The sequence below is a fragment of the Geotrypetes seraphini genome, chromosome 4 (genome assembly GCF_902459505.1).
Source record: "Geotrypetes seraphini chromosome 4, aGeoSer1.1, whole genome shotgun sequence".
In the NCBI taxonomy this organism is placed as follows: Eukaryota; Metazoa; Chordata; class Amphibia; order Gymnophiona; family Dermophiidae; genus Geotrypetes; species Geotrypetes seraphini.
The window spans coordinates 192,579,830-192,599,624 of record NC_047087.1 but is presented as its reverse complement, the minus strand read 5'-3'; the positions used below and the strand labels follow the sequence as shown (position 1 = coordinate 192,599,624).

Genomic DNA, 19,795 nt, shown 5'->3' with positions numbered 1-19,795 from the left:
AGGAGGTAGGGTTTAATTTCTTAGCTCATTATGTTAGGAATAAGAGTTAGTTAGCTATGTAGTTAAGAGAATGTATTGATTCCTTGAGTCCTAGCAGTGAGAGATGGTACACAGTGGAAAAGATAAACCTATTACAGAGTTAACTCATATCTAAGGATATTTTAAAGTACCTGTGGAACAATTTTTTAAAAACTATGTCTTTAATGCAGTTGATGAGACATTCCTTAGAGTGACTGGATATACTATTTTAGTCGGTCCTCCTTTCTATGTGATCAAATCCTAAAGTGCTTTACCTTAGAAAATATAGATTTATTTATGAAGATTCTAAAGGCTATAGTAAGTTTATTGAACAAAGCAGAGCTCTAGCACTCTGCTAAATATGGTGTGTTTTTTTTCTTTTCCAGAATCCCCAGTGTGATCTACAAGCTCAAGATAGGTGCCACAGAATTGGTCAGACAAAGCCAGTTGTCGTGTATCGCCTTGTGACGACAAATACTATTGATCAGAAGATAGTTGAGAGAGCAGGAGCCAAGAGGAAACTAGAGAAACTGGTCATTCATAAAAGTTAGTTTTCAAGTTTGTTTTTTTATGAACAATTCTGAGGTTATGAGGGACTATGTCGATATTGCTGGCAGCAATATTGAAGTTAAATTGGCAAAGCTATTTGTATTACCAGTTTTAGCGTTAGAGTTAATGGTATAAATCAGGTCTTGACAAATTTTACTTGGATCTAGGAGCCATCCCATAAAGTTGGGAGTTAATGACTAAGGTGAAGGGAAGAGGGGATCTCTTTCCCAGGTCTGCTGCAACTCCTTTAGACTCTGATTTACTAAGGCTGTTTGGTTTTTATCTGTGGGTAGAAGCAGATTAATAAAGAAGACTTTTAGATTTAATTTTATGCAGGTCTTTTATCTAATCCTTCCTTTTCTGCTCCAGTTTATCTCTCAACATCCCTCGCCCTTACCACACACATTCTCATGCTCTTTTCCCTAGCTTTTCTTTGTCTTTCACACATATTCAAAGAAGAATTCAAATGTAGCCATAAGTCTCGACATTGATGAATTTGAATCTTCATTGAACTTGTCTTTGAATATTTATCCCATACTTATGACTACACTTGGATACATTTAATTTAAAATGCTTGTGAAGTGGCTATACAATTACATATTGATTTAGAACAGTTTATTTAATACACTAACATAGTGGAAGTGTTAAATGATGTAATAGGTGATCCAGTGGCATGTGTTGACTTCAATTAGCCACTTATAATGCCATTGGAAATTTATTTTCTCAGATAGGGGGAGACCTATGACTAACTCTACTTCTCTTACATTCACATATTCATATTTACTCACTTATACTTACATTTTCATTCAGTATATCAGTGTGCTAACTTCCCAATATACTTAGTGAGGATTTTTTTTGGTTTTGCTAGCATTTTCTCCCTAAGTTTAGGCAGGGTTTTCTTTGTACTAGCATTTCAGGAAAAAGTCAAGACATTGTCTGCTCTGTCTGTTCAATAAAAATTATTTCAAACAAACAAAAAAGTCATGCCCAAAGTGGAGACTCTCCTTGTCTGAATAGGCAAGAATAAGTGCTTAGAGTTGAGTGCAATAGAGATAAGGTCTCTGTCCTGTCATTATCTGGAAAGAGATTCTTATAAGAACTCCTGCACCTTCATCAAGAGGTTTGTCAGCCGGGGGGGGGGGGGGGGCGTGGCTTCGCAGCGCATGAAAATGGCTGGGTAGAGGATTAGCTCCGTTGTGACAGGCAAATTTTATTGAGATTTCAGCAGTTAAAATTAATGAATAGCGAGTGAAAGGAGAAAGTTTAAATTAAGAAATGGCTTCGGGTAAACCCAGTAAAAGTACTCCGACTAATTCAGGGACGGGAAGTAAAAAAAGAACAAAAATGGACTCGGTATCCCCGACAGCGATCCCGTTACCTATAGATGAAATTGAAAACCGGGATTTGATGAACGAGCTACAGAAGATCAAAGAAATAGTAAGCGATAACGCTAAAAATATAAAAGAAGTGAAGGAGGAAATAGAGAGTTTGACAAATAGAATGCAGGCAGTTGACTTCAAAATTGAACAGTTAGAAAAGCGCGCTGAAAAATCTGAGGCAGAAGCGCTGGTGTGTAAAAAAGATCATAGGGAAATAGAGGCGTTAAAAAAAGACTTTGAAGATTTGTCAAACCGTGAACGAAGAAATAATCTGCGTCTGATTGGGATACCTGAGGGGATTGAACAAAATGATCCTTTTCAATTTGTGACTAATTTTATCCCAAAGATTTTACCGTTTAAAAGCTCTTTTCCTTTAGAGGTAGAAAGAGCACATCGGATACCAATGAAAAGATCAAATAGCCAGAAAGGTCCCCGTCCACTAATTTTTAAGCTGCTAAGACATCAGCAGGTGGTAGAGATTATAAAGCTGGCTAAAGCAAACAAGGATCTTACATGTCAGGACTCTAAGATCTTTATAGTGCCTGACTTTGCAAAAGCTACGGCATACAGAAGAAAACAGCTTTTGGATTTAAGACCTAAACTTAGAGCATTGGGGGCAAGATTTGGATTAATATACCCTGCTATCATGAGGGTAATTTATGAGAATAAAACTTATAATTTTGAAGAAGTAGTCAAATTAAAGGAATTTCTGGATCAATATGATTTGCCTATGGATTCATGAAAGTAAATGGATACTGTAATTAATATATACTGAGTTTGATTTTTGGATTATATTTTTGTGGTGAAAGTTTGAAGATATTTATAAAAGAAGAAAAAGGAGAAAATATTTTCAAGAAAAATGATTGCAGTTATGGTTGAAAAAGGATCAATATCTCAAGCAGAACCAGAAGAGGGGATAGATGGAAGGATTACTGTAATGTAAGGCTGGATTGTCATTAATATGGGAAAATATATGATATGTGATGGATATCTAAGTGATAAAGAAGAAAGAAGAACTTTAAGGAGAAAATAAGAATGAAAGAAAAGAAAATGTGAAAAGGAAAAATGTGGTGGAACTTATATGAAGAGAAGAGAATATAAAGATCATTTATAAGATTTGGATGGATTCTTAATGTGAATTTATAATTTATATCTGAGCGAGACTGAGATAACAGATTGAGGATACAAAAATGCTACAATGGAGAAATGTGGAATCTTAAAATATAATAGGATGGAAATATAGTAAATCTTGATGTAAAGTGTTGTGACTGTAAAGATGGATTGTTGGATAAGACTTGATCCTTTCTTAAATTTATAATTTGCATCTGAGAATGACTGATATAAAAAGCTGATGATGCATAAGTACTTCATTTGAGATGGATGGAATAGTAAGCTGCAAGAAGATGGAATTGTAAGGAATATTGGAGTGCAATAGAGAGAGTGGGAGAATTGTTTAAAGGATATAGAATGATCTTGATTTAATTTATAAATCATATCTTGAGTTTGACTGAGATAACAAGAGGGTGATGCATAATTGATGCATTACAGACATATTGACAATCAGAATATAGGATAATACAAGATATACTGAAAAATTGGTGTGAAGTGGTGGGACTATGAGGATCGCTTAAGTGAATTGGCTTGATCCTTAATTTGGTTGTTGATTCACATCTAAATGAGACTGAAATAACAGGATGAAGATGAACAAGTATTACAGTTGAGAAGAATGGAGAAGAGACTGAAATAAGTTGGAAATGTAATGGAACTTAATGAAAGTTCTTGAGACTGAGAAGATTGCTTGATTGAAATGGTTGATCCTTCTTTTGATTTATAGGTTAAATTTAAAAATTAATAAAATAAGATAGAGTGATCTATGTTACATTGACGTTATGGGAAACTTCTGTAACATATTCATTTTTTTCTTTCTCTCTAATTCTTACCAAACAATCAACTCCAATCTCTCCTGCAGTCAATCCATTCTACAATACCCTAAATACCCATATTTACTCTAATCCCATTTTTATAAACTTTTCCCCTCATTCAAACTTTCAAACATTCTTCCATCCTATATCCTTAATAAATTTATAAAAGGATATACCCTATATTTCAGATTCCATTTTTTTTATAATTATACCCACCCAAGATTAATACCTTTTTTTATCCCAGGACAAGCAGGCAGCATATTCTTGACTGATGGGTGACGGCACCGACGGAGCCCCGGTACGGACAATTTTAGAGTGATTGCACTCTAAGAACTTGGAAAGTTCTGGCATGCCGCACCGCGCACGCGTGAGTGCCTTCCCGCCCGACAGAGGCGCGCGGTCCCCAGTTTCTTAGTTTCCGCGGAGCTAAGAAGACGCGTTTTTTCAACGGCTGTTGAAAATTTTTTGACTTGCCTTCCCGCTCGCGTAAACCTTTTTGGCTTTTTGCCTGTTTCTTTTTTCTTTGATTTTTGTAAAAAAAAAAAAAAAAATCTTCTTTTTTTATTCAAATTTGGCTTTTCCCCTGCGGGGCCTTCTGCCACCATCGAGGCCTCGGCCTTCGATTTGGCTGAAGCCGTCTTCACGTTCATGCCCCCTCAGCCAGGTTTTAAAAAGTGCCAGCGGTGTGCTCGGCCCATATCTCTCACGGACCCACACAACTGGTGCTTACAGTGTTTGGGTCCTGAGCATCAGGCCTCCACCTGCACCCGCTGTGCCACACTTAAAAAACGAACATTAAAAAATCGCCAAATACAACAGTGATTACTGTTCGGTGCCGAGATATCCGATCCCGTTCCATCGACTCCGACTTCGGCACCAGTTCAGTCGGCACCCTCTTCTTCGACGCCGCACAACACCGCACCGGCGTCCCAGCATGCAGGTAAGCCGGCTAAGAAGCCTTCCCCGCTAGAGCGTCCTCCGGTCTCGAGTGCAGTGAGTCCAATCCTGCCGACTGTGAGGCGCCAGCGGAAGCGCTCCGCCCCTATCGAGGTGAGTCCCTCGACATCGGGCTCCTCATCTCCAGGGCGTCGAGCGGCACCGCAGGTACCGCAGAATAAAAAAGCGGTACCGGTGCCATCCCTTGATGACCGTATTACGGCCATTCTCCAGGCACAGCTCAAGGAGCAATTACAACAGCTCCTTCCAGCTATCCTGGCACCGAACCTTCCGGTGCCGGTCCCGATAGTGGAACAACCTGTGCTGTCGGTATCCACTCCCTCGGTACCGATTCACTCCACCTCATCGGTATCGATGCCAGTCCTTGCGCCGGAGCCGAGAGCTCAACATCAGTCGGTGCAGACTTCGGCTCCGGTGCCACCGATTACATCGCCTGGTTCGGTATCGATGAGATCGGGTAAATCGGTGCGCAAAACCCGACATGTAGAACCATCTACCCCAGAGTCTCGGGACCGTTCTCCCCATGTCAGGGATCCTGATCTGTGGGGAGATTCAGAGGAACCCTTTCTCTCTGAAGGAGAATGTTCCTCAGATGAGGAGGAGTCTGCTGTACATGACCCGTCCTCTAAGCATGACACTTCATCTTTCTCCAGTTTCCTGAAAGATATGTGTGATTCTTTGTCCATTCCTTTGGAGGCTGAGTCCAAAAAGTCTAAAGCTTTTTTGGATGCCCTTGACTTTGACCAACCTCCAAAGGAATTTTTGAAGCTCCCTCTTCACGACATCTTGAGGGAGACTTTCTACAAGAATTTAGAGACTCCCTTAACGGTTCCAGGGGCCCCACGTAAGTTAGACTCTCTATATAAAGTAATTCCCATTCCTGGGTTCGACAAACCGCAACTTCCACATGAATCTTTACTTGTCGAATCCACCCTTAAAAAATCTTCAGGAGCCAGTGTATATGCTTCTGTACCTCCTGGCAGAGAGGGTAAAGCCATGGACAAATTTGGTAAGAGGCTCTACCAAAATGCAATGTTGGCAAATAGAGCTGGAAATTATGGTTTTCATTTTTCTTTCTACCTTAAACATCTCCTTACCACCATGGCTTCATTTGAGAAGTACCTTCCTCAACGGAAACAACAATCTTTCCACCATTGCTTGTCATCTCTGTTTCAGCTGCGTAAGTTCATGGTTAGGTTCATTTACGACACCTTCGAACTTACATCCAGAGCGACAGCAATGTCTGTGGCAATGCGTCGCCTGGCCTGGCTTCGGGTATCTGAACTTGATGTTAATCATCAAGATCGGTTAGCCAACGCCCCGTGCCTAGGGGATGAGCTTTTTGGGGAATCCATGGACTCGACTACTCAAAAGCTATCTGCTCATGAGACACGTTGGGATACCCTACTTAAAAATAAGAAAAAGCCTCCCCCAACAAGGCCTTTTAGACAACAGTCAGCCTATCAACGCCGCTTCACAGCTCGGCCATTGCCAACAACAGCTCAGCAACCCAGGCGTCAACGGCAGCAACAGCGTCAGCTTCCCAGACAACAGCAGCAACAGCAGCCTGTAAAGCCACCTCCACAGCAGAAGACACAGCCCTTTTGACTTACTTCTCCAAAGTATAGCCAGTACTCCTATATCTGCTCTCCTGCCTCAACCTATAGGAGGTCGTCTTTCTCTGTTCCTCAGCCGATGGGAAGTTATCACTTCGGACCAATGGGTCCTCAACATCATCCGCCACGGCTACTCTCTCAACTTTCAGACTCTTCCGCCCCAAAACCTGCCAAAAGAGTCTGCTTTGAACAGTCCTCAATCTGCCCTCCTTATTCAGGAAGTCCAATCCCTCCTCCTTCTGAACGCTATAGAAGAAGTTCCTTTAGATCAAAAGGGGCAGGGGTTCTACTCCCGTTATTTTCTAGTTCCCAAAAAAACAGGAGATCTCAGACCAATTTTGGATCTTCGCGATCTCAACAAACATCTGGTAAAGGAAAAATTCAAGATGCTTTCCTTAGCCATCCTTTATCCTCTTCTCAATCAAGACGACTGGCTATGCTCCCTCGATCTCAAAGAGGCATACACTCACATACCGGTCAATATAACCTCCAGACGGTATCTCCGATTCATGATCAATCATTGTCATTACCAATACAAGGTGCTGCCCTTCGGTCTTGCCTCCTCTCCAAGGGTGTTCACCAAATGTCTTATTGTGGTAGCTGCATTTCAACGCTCTCACCACCTTCAGGTATTCCCTTACCTGGACGACTGGTTAATCAAGGCCACATCCGCTCAAGCAGTTCTCCTGGCCACCAACCAAACCCTCCTGTTTCTACGAATACTGGGATTCGAGATCAATCTACCCAAATCTCATCTCATCCCCACTCAGAGACTTCAATTCATTGGAGCGATGCTGGACACACTCCTCATGAGAGCATTCCTACCATCCAATCATCTTCAGACCCTTCAGTCTCTATGTCAGCAGGTGCTTCCACAACATTCCATCTCAGCCAGACAAATGATGGTACTCTTGGGTCACATGGCATCCACAGTTCATGTCACACCCCTCGCACGTCTTCACCTGCGCACTCCTCAATGGACCCTTGCTACTCAGTGGTCCCAAGCGATGGATCCTTGCTCGCGACACATATCTGTGACATCATCTCTTCGTCAGTCTCTACGATGGTGGTTGGTATCCTCAAATCTATCCAGAGGTCTTCTGTTCCATCAACCTCCTCATCAACTAGTCATCACCACCGACGCTTCGCCTTATGCATGGGGAGCTCATTTGAACGAGTTCCAAACTCAAGGCCTTTGGACAGCCCAGGAAAAGAAGCATCACATCAATTTCCTGGAACTCAGAGCGATGTTTTATGCCCTCAAGGCCTTCCAACATCTTCTCTTTCCTCAGGTCCTTCTGCTGTGCACAGACAATCAAGTTGCGATGTACTACATCAACAAACAAGGTGGGACAGGCTCTCGCCTCTTATGCCAAGAAGCCCAAAAGATCTGGACTTGGGCCATAGATCACCATCTCTTCCTGAAAGCTATCTACATTCAGGGAGAACAGAATTCCTTAGCGGACAAACTCAGCAGAATTCTCCAGCCTCACGAGTGGACACTCGATCCTGTAACTCTACAGTCTATCTTCACTCAATGGGGCACTCCTCAGATAGACCTCTTTGCAGCTCCTCACAATCACCAGCTGCCCCTATTCTGCTCCAGACTCTACTCTCCTCACCGTCTGGCAGCGGATGCATTTCTCCTCGACTGGTCAAATATGTTCCTGTATGCCTTCCATCCTCTGCCTCTCATGTTGAGAACCTTGTTCAAGCTCAAGAGGGAACGAGCCACCATGATTCTGATTGCTCCGAGGTGGCCCAGGCAACATTGGTTCTCCCTTCTACTTCAACTCAGTTCCAGGGAACCTTTTCTTCTTCCTCTGTTTCCTTCTCTGCTTACACAGCATCAGGAGACCCTTCTACATCCCAACCTACAGTCTTTGCACCTGACAGCTTGGTATCTCTCGGGCTGACATCTCATGATACTCTTTTATCTCAGCCTGTTCGTTCCATTCTAGATGCCTCCAGGAAACCAGCCACTCTGCAATGTTACCATCAGAAGTGGACGAGATTTTCTTCCTGGTGTCTTCTTCATCATCTTGATCCCACTTCCCTGGCAGTGGAGACGTTGTTGGATTATTTGCTTTCCTTGTCTGACTCTGGCCTTAAGTCTTCTTCCATCAGAGTCCACCTCAGTGCCATTGCTGCTTTTCATGAGCCGGTCCATGGAAAACTTCTCTCAGCTCATCCCCTGGTGTCCAGGTTCATGCGAGGTCTTTTCAATGTGAAACCACCTCTTAAAGCCCCTCCTGTTATCTGGGATCTCAATGTGGTTTTTTCTGCCTTAATGAAGCCTCCATTTGAACCTTTGGCTACCTCTCCTTTCAAGTTTCTCACTTGGAAGGTACTTTTCCTTATTGCTCTTACCTCTGCCAGGAGGGTCAGTGAGCTTCATGCATTGGTTGCAGATCCACCTTTTACGGTCTTTCACCATGACAAGGTGGTTCTGCGTACACATCCAAAGTTTCTCCCTAAGGTTGTCTCTGAATTCCATCTCAACCAATCCATTGTTCTACCTGTTTTCTTTCCAAAACCTCATTCTCATTCTGGGGAACAAGCTCTGCATACTTTGGATTGTAAAAGGGCTCTAGCTTACTATCTAGAGCGTACGAAACCCCATAGATCAGTTCCCCAACTCTTTCTGTCCTTTGATCCGAATAAATTGGGACGTCCTGTTTCTAAACGTACGTTGTCTAATTGGCTGGCAGCGTGCATTTCATTCTGTTATGCTCAGACCGGACTGACACTGGAAGGTTCTGTCACGGCCCATAGAGTCCGAGCAATGGCAGCATCTGTAGCTTTTCTCCGTTCCACTCCTATTGAGGAAATCTGCAAGGCTGCTACTTGGTCCTCAGTTCATACTTTTACATCTCATTATTGTCTGGATGCATTCTCCAGACGGGATGGACACTTCGGCCAATCTGTTTTGCAAAATTTGTTTTCCTAATGGCCAACCTTCCCTCCATCCCTCTTTTTGTTAGCTTGGAGGTCACCCATCAGTCAAGAATATGCTGCCTGCTTGTCCTGGGATAAAGCACAGTTACTTACCGTAACAGGTGTTATCCAGGGACAGCAGGCAGATATTCTTGCGTCCCACCCACCTCCCCGGGTTGGCTTCTTAGCTGGCTTATCATAACTGGGGACCGCGCGCCTCTGTCGGGCGGGAAGGCACTCGCGCGTGCGCGGTGCGGCATGCCAGAACTTTCCAAGTTCTTAGAGTGCAATCACTCTAAAATTGTCCGTACCGGGGCTCCGTCGGTGCCGTCACCCATCAGTCAAGAATATCTGCCTGCTGTCCCTGGATAACACCTGTTACGGTAAGTAACTGTGCTTTTTGGAAAGAGAAGAAAAAAAAAGGTATTAATCTTGGGTGGGTATAATTATAAAAAAAATGGAATCTGAAATATAGGGTATATCCTTTTATAAATTTATTAAGGATATAGGATGGAAGAATGTTTGAAAGTTTGAATGAGGGGAAAAGTTTATAAAAATGGGATTAGAGTAAATATGGGTATTTAGGGTATTGTAGAATGGATTGACTGCAGGAGAGTTTGGAGTTGATTGTTTGGTAAGAATTAGAGAGAAAGAAAAAAATGAATATGTTATTGCCTGTGGGGAGTTATATTCTTTATTCAGTTAATATGTGCGTTTTGAAGATTTCAGTCGTATTAGGGGAGGGAGGGGGAGGAGAATAGGGGGGGATGGGGAAAGATGGGAGGGAGGGGAAATTTATAAACTGGTTTAAGGAAAAAGAAAATATGTATATTTTATGTTTGAGAGAGATATGTTTATATATTATATTTTATTTGTAAAATGGGTTTTAAAATTTTTCTTTGAACGTAAATGGCCTCAATCACTGGCATATATTAAACAACAAAATATAGATATTTGTTTTCTGCAAGAGACACATTTGTCTGGAATAGAGTCTATGAAGCTATCAGGTAATTGGATAAAACAATGTTTATATGCACCAGCGATAAAAAAGAAGGCAGGAGTAGCAATATTGATTAATAAAAAATGTTCAGCAACATTTAATATGGTAAAGGCAGATCCTCAAGGAAGGTGGTTACTTGTTGACATGAGCATGGGCAATATTACATTGGCGTTACTAAATATATATGCCCCTAATTCGAATCAAAGTGAATTCTTTAAATCTCTACAACAATTAGTTTTACCACTGGCTACTACTAATATAGTGATGGCTGGGGATTTCAATGCTGTTATAGATCCAATAATGGATAAAAAGCCTAGTAGAATTATGAAATCAATGGGATTAGATAATTTGGTACAAGCATGTAATTTAAAAGATATATGGCGTATTCTTCATTTTAATGATCGGGAATTTACATTTTGTTCACATGTTCATCAATCATTTTCAAGAATTGATTATATTTTTGTTTCAGATCAGATGGTACAGCAAGTTGTAAAAGCTGACATAGAACCAATAGTAATATCTGATCATGGTGGTGTGTGGATAGAAGTTAACTTAATAGATCAAGATAATTCCAAACCTGTATGGAGGTTTGATAATACTTTGCTTGCTGATTCTAAATTTTGCACAGAATTTCAGATAAAAATGAATGAATATTTCAGACTTAATGATCTAGAGGAAATGTCGATTGGAATATTATGGGATGCTTTTAAAGCAACTATGAGAGGACAAATTATATCGTATTCTGCGTATAAAAAGAAACAGATAAGAAAGCAATTTGCAAATTTGGAAAAAGAAATTAAAAATTTGGAATTAAAATTGGTTAATAAATGGGAACAAGAGACATTTCAAATATTGTTTAAAAAAAAATGTGAATATAATGAAATTTCCTCTGGGTTAGTAAGGAAAGATATTTTTGCTCAGCAAACGATGTATTATGGTAGTGCAAATAAGGCTGGAAGATTATTGGCAAATTATTTAAAAGCAAAGAAAGGAGAAAATAAGCATAATTAAGGATGAATTAGGAAATTCTCATTCTCAAATTGAAAATATATTAAAACAATTTTTAAAATATTATAAGTCACTGTATTCTTCTGAGTCTTATTTAGATAAAGAGAAAGATGGGTTGGATTTTTTGAGTTTAGTTGAAGGACCTAAGGTTCCTGATCATATAAAAGGAAGTTTAGATAAACCTATATCATTAAAAGAGTTACAAATGGCATTAAAATCCCTTAGAGTTGGGACCGTTCCAGGTGGAGATGGATTTACAGTAGAGTTTTATAAAGAATTTCAAATTTCCCTTTTACCATATTTATTAAAACTATATCAGGACCAACTGAATAAAGGTTGTATATCAGGCACTATGGCAGAATCTTTAACTATTGTTTTGCCAAAGCCAAATAAAGATCCAACATTGGTGTCAAATTACAGGCCTATATCTTTAATAAATGTAGATGGTAAAATATTAGCTAAGATTTTAGCATTAAGATTGGCTAAAGCTCTTCCGCATATAATAGGAATAAATCAAACTGGATTTGTTGCTCAAAGACACTCTTCAAATAATACTAGACTGGCATTTCAGATGTATTATTTAACAAGACAAATTAATGATCCGGCGTTTTCAGTATCACTAGATGCTGAGAAGGCTTTTGATCGTGTAGAATGGAATTTCATGTATCAAGCTATGGAATAGTTTGGTATTGGATCTGGATTTATACAAATGATTCAAACACTGTATAGCTCCCCAACTGCTCGTTTATATATAAATAATAATTTTTCAGATGCTTTTAAATTGCAGAGGGGAGTTAGACAGGGTTGTCCATTATCTCCTTTGCTCTTTGATATAGTTCTTGAACCCTTGTTGTTAGCTATCCAACAGGCAAAGGACATAGAGGGTATTCCATGTGCTGGAGTGGAATATAAAGTATCCGCTTATGCAGATGATATATTGCTTCATTTGAGGAATCCGGAAACAACAATTCCATGTCTACTGGAGATAATAGATACATTTGGAAAATTCTCAGGATACAAAATAAATTGGACTAAATCAGAAATTTTACCTTTAAATGTACATTGTACAAAAGGTATACTTGATTCTTTCCCTTTTATTTGGAAAGAGGATGGTATAAAATACTTAGGTATTTGGTTGAATAAAACACTCGAAGAGACAATGAGAATAAACGAAAAATTTTTATTACAAAAAGTAACAGAGTTATGTGAGCAATGGAATCCTTTACATTTGTCATGGTGGGGAAGAGTTCAAACTGTTAAAATGATGATTTTGCCTGTAGTTTGCTATCAATTGGGAATGATACCAGTGTTTTTTCAGGGGTCTTTTTATAAAAAATTCAATAGTATTCTGGTTAAATTTATTTGGCTGGGTAAAATTGCAAGAGTGGCTCTAGTGTCTTTGCAAAGACCAATTGAGGAGGGTGGGGTAAATTTTCCCAATTTTTATAGGTATCATCAGGCCTATATCATGCGCCAAGGTATGTATTGGGTCCTCCCAGAGCTTTTGGAACAACTACCAGAATGGTTACGAGTGAAGAGATCACTTATTTTTCCACTTAGGCTTGATCTTCTGCTTGGTATAAAAGTGCCTAGAATACGTAAAGACAATAAAGTATTAATGGATACTTGGAAAACATTACGATTTGTAGATAAATTAACTAGTGATTCTATTTTAAAATCGAAACAACAGACTATTTGGGTAAACTCCAAGATACAAATAGGCGGGTTTAAGATTGTCTGGAAGGATTGGATTAAAGCAGGTATAAGATCCTTAACGGAAGTAATTGATAATGGTAAGCTGCTTGATTTTTCACAATTGCAACATAAATATGGTCTGAATAAAAAACAAAGTTATAAGTGGTTGCAATTGAAGCAGGCTATTCAGGTGGGGTTCCCTGAATGGAAATCTTTAAATGATCATTACAGCTTAGAATTCTAATGTTTCCAGGCAGATTTTCTGGGACACCAGGCCGCAAAGTGGTATAAAATTATATCTAATTATTTGAATAAGAAACCAAAAAATGGATTAAGAGATATTTGGAGCATTGAGATTAAACATCAAATTAATGCATCTCAATGGCCACGTATTTGGTCTTGGAGAATTAAAGGTACGATGTCGGCATCTATTAGGCAAACATGTTCTTTTTGTTGCATAGAGCATTCTGGACCCCTACTAGATTACAAAAATTAGATTGCTCTAAGTCTAATAGATGCTGGCATTGTAAAATTGAAATTGGAACTTTAGACCATCTTTTATTTTATTGTCCATGTATTCAGGCATTTTGGATATCAATATGGGATCAAGTTAATATATTGATGGAAAATCATGTAGCATTATCCTACGACATAGTGATTTTTGGAATGTGTATGAGGGCCAAAAGTCAGATATCCGCAGCAAACAACAAATTATTGATGATTCTTACTGGAGTGGGAATTCAACAAATAACAACTAATTGGAAAGACTATTCTAGATTGAATTGTAGTTTTTGGTGGAACTCAGTTTGTCATTTGTATAAGATGGAAAGATTTTTTGCAGTACAGAGGGGAAATTTTAAAAGGTTTAAGGAGGTGTGGAGGCCATTAATTGAATATTGTAATGATTAAGGTTTATTCTTTTTCCTTAGGGGATAATTTGTATAAATGGGGGGGAGGGAAAGTCTAAGTATGTATATGTTTGGATAAAATATTTTGTTGATATGGGAGGGGGTGGGAGATGGGTGGAGGGAATTAAAACATGTGTAATAATATTGGTTAAGATTGTCAAATGAGTGATGTGAATTACTTGTAATAATATTGTACACTTGTTGAAAGAAATAAAAAGGAATAAAGATGAAAAAAAAAAAGAGGTTTGTCAGCCCTCACCCACTCGCTTAGAATATTTGATTAAGCGATTTATCAAGTCCCATAATAAACTTGAAACTTGAAACTTGAAACTCTCTGGTACTTGCAAATTCTTGCTGGTATGTATTGAAGCATTCATCCCCTGACCTCTGGAGATCAGTGCCTAGCTCATCATAACATGGAAAGGTTTGGGAACCTATGAGGGAGACCTATACATAGTTTGACTGTCTATAGTTGGAAGTGATGAGCCTAAATTCAGGCAGGCAGAAAAAGTGTACCACCTTCCATAGGCAAACTTAGTGAGCGGATACTATACAGGACCTGAGAGGAAGGAAAGGCAATCACCAGGACTAAACTTAGGTTCCAAGAAGATAAGACCACTTGAAGCAGGGGTCTCATGAGCTATGTTGAGAAAATTCTCTCCTGGCCCAGCTGAAGGCTAAAAGGGCTTCCCAGCATGTTCCAATCAGCCAATGGTGTCATATTAGCCAACATCTCCTAGATTGCCTTATACCAATTGTGCCCAGGACTAGCCAATAGAAACCCCTACCACATGTGTACACAGATGCAAAAATTTAACAAGGAGGGGCATGTTCTGCTTCGTTCCTCTTGAGGACAACTAAGTTGCAGAGTAGGCCTGTATCCCATTTAGTAGTCCAATATTGAGCCTTATTGCAGTCAGCATATCCATAGCGTCCCTCTAGAATGGCACAGATATGTATTAGCACTCCTACTAGCAGATGGAGACTGAGAACTACTGAGTTTCAATTTAACCTATAAGTGGGCTGTGTAGTCTCCTGAAAGTCAGTCTGTTCTCAGTCTCAGTAGATGGTACCTGTGGTAAGCTTGTGCAGTCCCAAAGGGATTGTTTTTTTCCTTGGGGTTACAAGTTTCCTTTATAATTAAAAACAGAGGAAAAAGAAAAGAGAACCCCTCAGTTTATTTGGGTTCCACTTACCTTGGTATACCATTACCAACAATACTGATAGTACTCCAAAGTGATAATTGTTATATAATTCAAAGGTCCATTGTGTTTTTTATATAAAATTCAAATTATATATTCAAGAACCCAACATGGAACCATATTTCACAGAATCTTCCTCAGGAGTACAGTAATAAGTTCAACATTAATCAATGAATTTTTCATTAGTAGGGATAACAACTCTAACTCGGTGCTAAGTGGATAGTACCACAGCAGTCTTCCCAGATTTTCAGCTACACTACCCAGTTGTGTGTCACTGACAATTTGGGGATCACTGGGTCAGTACAATTTAACTGGGCAGGAACCCACTGTATTAGTTTATTAATTGATGGTAGGATGGAATATATAATTCTGTTTAAGGAACATACAGCGTTGTAAACCAGTGTGGCATTTTTAAAAAATATATATACAAAATAAAATCAGCCTTAGGGTATGCTGAAATTTAGAAATGCTGACTCTTTTGAGTGAAGAAGAAGAAACATCTGTCTTAACTGCCATTGTGGGTATTGGAGAAAAATAGCACTATATTTTTTCTTCTAGATAAGTTCAAAGGTGGTCAATCTGGAATGAATCAGTCAAGGAGCTGCTTGGATCCTAAAGAACTGATGGAATTACTACAGTCAAAAGATTATGAAAAGTAGGTTGTAAGTATGCTATAACAGGCACCAGAACAGCTCAAGAATGGGTGTTCATGTTAGTCTCACAAGTTAACAAGGAGATAATTCAAAATATCCTCAATGAATGTATGCTGTCCAAATTCCAGGTAAATGTCATCCACTGGCATAGTAAAGGGGGACAAGGTGCAGGTACCTCTCCTCTTCCCTTCCCCTTTCAGTACCTCTTCAATTCTTTATCGGTTGCAAACAGCATCTCTTATCCGCTGCTTGCAACAGCATCATCCCTCTCTCTGATGCCACTTCCTGTTAGTGGGGACCAGGAAGTGACATTGGAGGGAAGGATGAGGCCAGCACGAGCAGTGGGTAAGAGAAGCTGCTTGAGCTGGCGATGATTTGAAGAGATACAGGGGGAAGGCTGATCTGCCTGTATTTACTTGGAAGAAACTCTGCCCATCCTCATTTTAAGCTCCATTTTGCATAGGATATCTAAGTCAGAAAAGGGACAACTTAAGATGTTCAAAATCAGGATTTTACCAAAAACTTGTAAAATACATACAAGTGGTATGCAAAAGTCTAGAACCACTTGTGAATTTTGCATTTTTTCAACTATCTGGCATTCTTTTAGCTTTGTTGACCCAATAGATTTGTCTTGTTCCACCTTATAAGGGATACATTTGGCTATTAGAATCAACTTTTTAAGATCACTTGTTTCTAATTTTACAATTTTGTTAATACTGGAATATAGCTACATTAACTTTTACAGATCATGTTCAAAACTGGATTGAGACTGTCCAAGGAAGGATTTTTGTGCTGCCAGATTGCTAGCAAAGTTGGTTGTAGTCACAACGCAGTAGTAAAGATTGTACAAAAGAAGAAAGCGATGAGTTCAGTGGGAGATGAGCCTCAGTCCAGTCATCCAAATGCATCAACATCATGCCAAGATTCAGATCTCTGCTCATACTGAAGCTTATCTTGAACCCACGCTGTCTGCTCCAGAGTGGCAGATGGGAAAAGCTTTGCCTGTTAAATTAAGAGTTAAACATTGAACCAAGAGCAAAGCTCTTCATACTGTATGTTTAAGAAGTGGGGAAACTCCTCTAACCCTTCCCATAGCTCCAAGAAAAATTGACTTTGTATAGAATGCAGTCGTGCCCAGGCTTTGATAAGTCACAGTTAACAGCACCAGTCTTTGCTGGTTGAATCCACTCTTTAAAAAATCCTCCAGCACAAGAGTGTATGCTACTACACCACCAGGATGTGACAGCTGCACCATGGATAAATTTGGCCACCACCTTTTCCAGAAATCTGTTGACCAGCAGAGTTCATAGCTATAATTTCTTTGTCCTTCTATCTTAAACAACTCATAAAGAGAATGGCTGATTTTGAGTAATGTATTCCTTCTGATCAACTTCCGGAGTTTCAAGAAACTACTCGCCGCCTTCTTCAAACTAGAAAATTTATGGCTAGATCAGCTTTTGATGCATTTGATGTGTTCTCTAAAGCATTGGCTATGAGACATCTCGCATGGCTTAGAGTCTCTAACCTTGACATTAGCGTTCAAAATTGTTTAGCCAATATTCCTTGTGACAGTGGAGAGCTTTTTGGAGACAAAGTCGAGGATGCCATGCAAAGATTTACTCGACATGAGCAGAGCTGGGCTACTTTAGCAAGGTCTAAATCTAAGACTCAACCATCTAAATTTACCCAGAAACCAGCTTATTCTTCTTACAAGAGATGTTATCCAGCAACCTCGTCCTCTTCTAAACCTCCTCCACAGAAGTCCTAGAAACTTCAGACTCCACAGAAATCAATTTGGTCTTTTTGACATGCTTCTAGAGAGCATAGCACAATTCCTCCAACTCAGCCACCTCCCCATCCCATTGAAGGCCATCTTTTTGTACCATCAATGCTGGACTCTCATTACAATAGACACTTGGGTCCTCAAAGTTCCTCTATCCAACCATTCAAGAGAGTCCTCTCTCACATCTCAACAGACATCCCTTCAGAAAATCAAAGCTCTTTTTCAACTAAATCCCATAGTCAGTACCCCCTCCCTAGAAAAATCAGGGGTTCTACTCAAGATATTTCCTAATTCCAAAGAAGATAGGGTGACCTCTGAGCTCTCATCAAATATTTGGTCAAAGTAGAGTTTCGCATACTATCCCTAAAGACTCTATACCCACTTTTAGAATGAAATGATTGGCTGTTCTCTCTAGACTTCAAAGAGGCCTACATACACATTCCCATACATCCAGATAATCTTGGTTCTCCCTTCCTGTCAAGGATCCAATTCCATTACAAATTTTTCCATCTCTACTCACTCAGAGTCAAGGTTCTCTATTACATCCCAGTCTGCAATTAAAGTTCTGTATTACATCCCAATCTGCAATTTCTGTACCTAACAGCTTGGTACTTCTCAACCTGACTTCATCAGATTTAAATTTTTCTGTCCTAGTACAAGCCATTATAACTGCTTCCAGAAAACCTTCTTAGCAATGTTATTGATTCAAGTGGACATTCTTTAATTCGTGGTGTAATCTCCATCACCTGGATCACTTCACATTTTCTGTTCCTTCAATGTTTGACTACCTTCTCCACTTATCCAACTCTGGACTTAAAACCACTTTGGTTAGAGTTCACCTCAGTGCTATTAGTGCTTACCATGCTCCTTTCAATAATAAACCTGTAGCTACTCATCCACTTATTTCCTGGATTATGAAAGGACTCTTAAACTCAAAATCTCCATTAAAGCTGCCTCCAGGTATCTGGGATCTCAATGTATTTCTCACCATCCTGATGAAACCTCCATTGGAACCTCTAGCAACTACTCATCTTAAATTTCTCACTTGGAAAGTGGCCTTGATCTGTGTCGTTTCTGCTTATTGAGTGAGTGAACTTCAAACGCTGGTTTGTGACTCACCTTTTACAGTTTTTCATCATGATAAGGTAGTTCTCGGAACTCATCCTAAATTCCTTTTGAAAGTAGCCATGGAATTTCGCCTTCATCCATTGTGCTACCTGTTTGTTTTTTCCCCCAAATACTCATTCTCATTCTGGGGAAACGGCTCTTCACACATTGGACTGTAAACGTGCCTTGGCTTACTACCTACAGAGGAATAAGCCCCACAGGTCTTCACCTCAACTGTTCTCTTTTGACCCCAATAAATTGGGTCTGCCTATAACCAAACAAACTGTTTCTACATGGTTAGCGGCCTGCATTTCCTATTGCTATTCTCATACTGGGCTGCAGCTTGAGGAGCATGTTACAGCACACAAGATCCAAACTATGGCAGCATCAGTGGCTTTTTTGCATTCCACTCCCATTGAAAATATTTGCAAAGCAGCTACTTGGTCCTCAGTCTATATATTCACATCTCACTACTATCTAGAATCCTATTCCAGGCAAGATGGTCTAATGACCAACTCTCCCTCAATCCCATTTCAGTAAGCTAGGGAGTCCTACATGTGAGAATATGCTGTCTGCTTGTCCTAGTATAAATCACAGTTACTGTAATAGGTGTTATCTGGGGACAGTAGGCAGATATTCTCACATCCCTCCCACCTGCCCTGGTTGGCTTCTTAGCTTGCTTTCGAAACTGAGGAATCGTGAGCCAATGTTGGGCTGAAAGGCACTTGGGCTTGTGCAATGAAGGCAGTCTCAAAGCTTCACAAAAGCTCAAAATAACAGTACACTTTAGCCTTGTCCATACTGGGCTCCATGATGATGTCACCCACATGTGTGAATATCTGCCTGCTGTCCCCAGATAACACCTGTTAAGGTAAGTAACTGCTGTATATGCTTTTGAAAACTGCTTTGAATGATTCAGTGCCAAGGAGGCACTGTAGAATATTTAAAAATAAATCATAAATATATAGTTATATAGAAATAAAAAGAATAAATTATAAATATATAAAAATGTATAAATAAATAAAAATAAGCACAGAAGAGTTTGTACTCCTGTTTGTACA

At 39.7% G+C, this 19,795-nt stretch overlaps 1 protein-coding gene across 4 annotated transcripts in view; it reads left to right on the top strand.

Moving 5' to 3' along the window:
- The window catches only part of HELLS (helicase, lymphoid specific), a 258,918-nt gene that overhangs the window by 215,961 nt on the left and 23,162 nt on the right, over positions 1 to 19,795 (top strand). For all 4 annotated transcript variants that reach the window (XM_033943358.1, XM_033943360.1, XM_033943361.1 and 1 more), the window contains exons 19-20: positions 405 to 564; positions 15,750 to 15,846. In XM_033943358.1, coding sequence (XP_033799249.1) covers positions 405 to 564; positions 15,750 to 15,846 — 257 coding nt within the window. The remainder of the gene's footprint in view (positions 1 to 404; positions 565 to 15,749; positions 15,847 to 19,795) is intronic.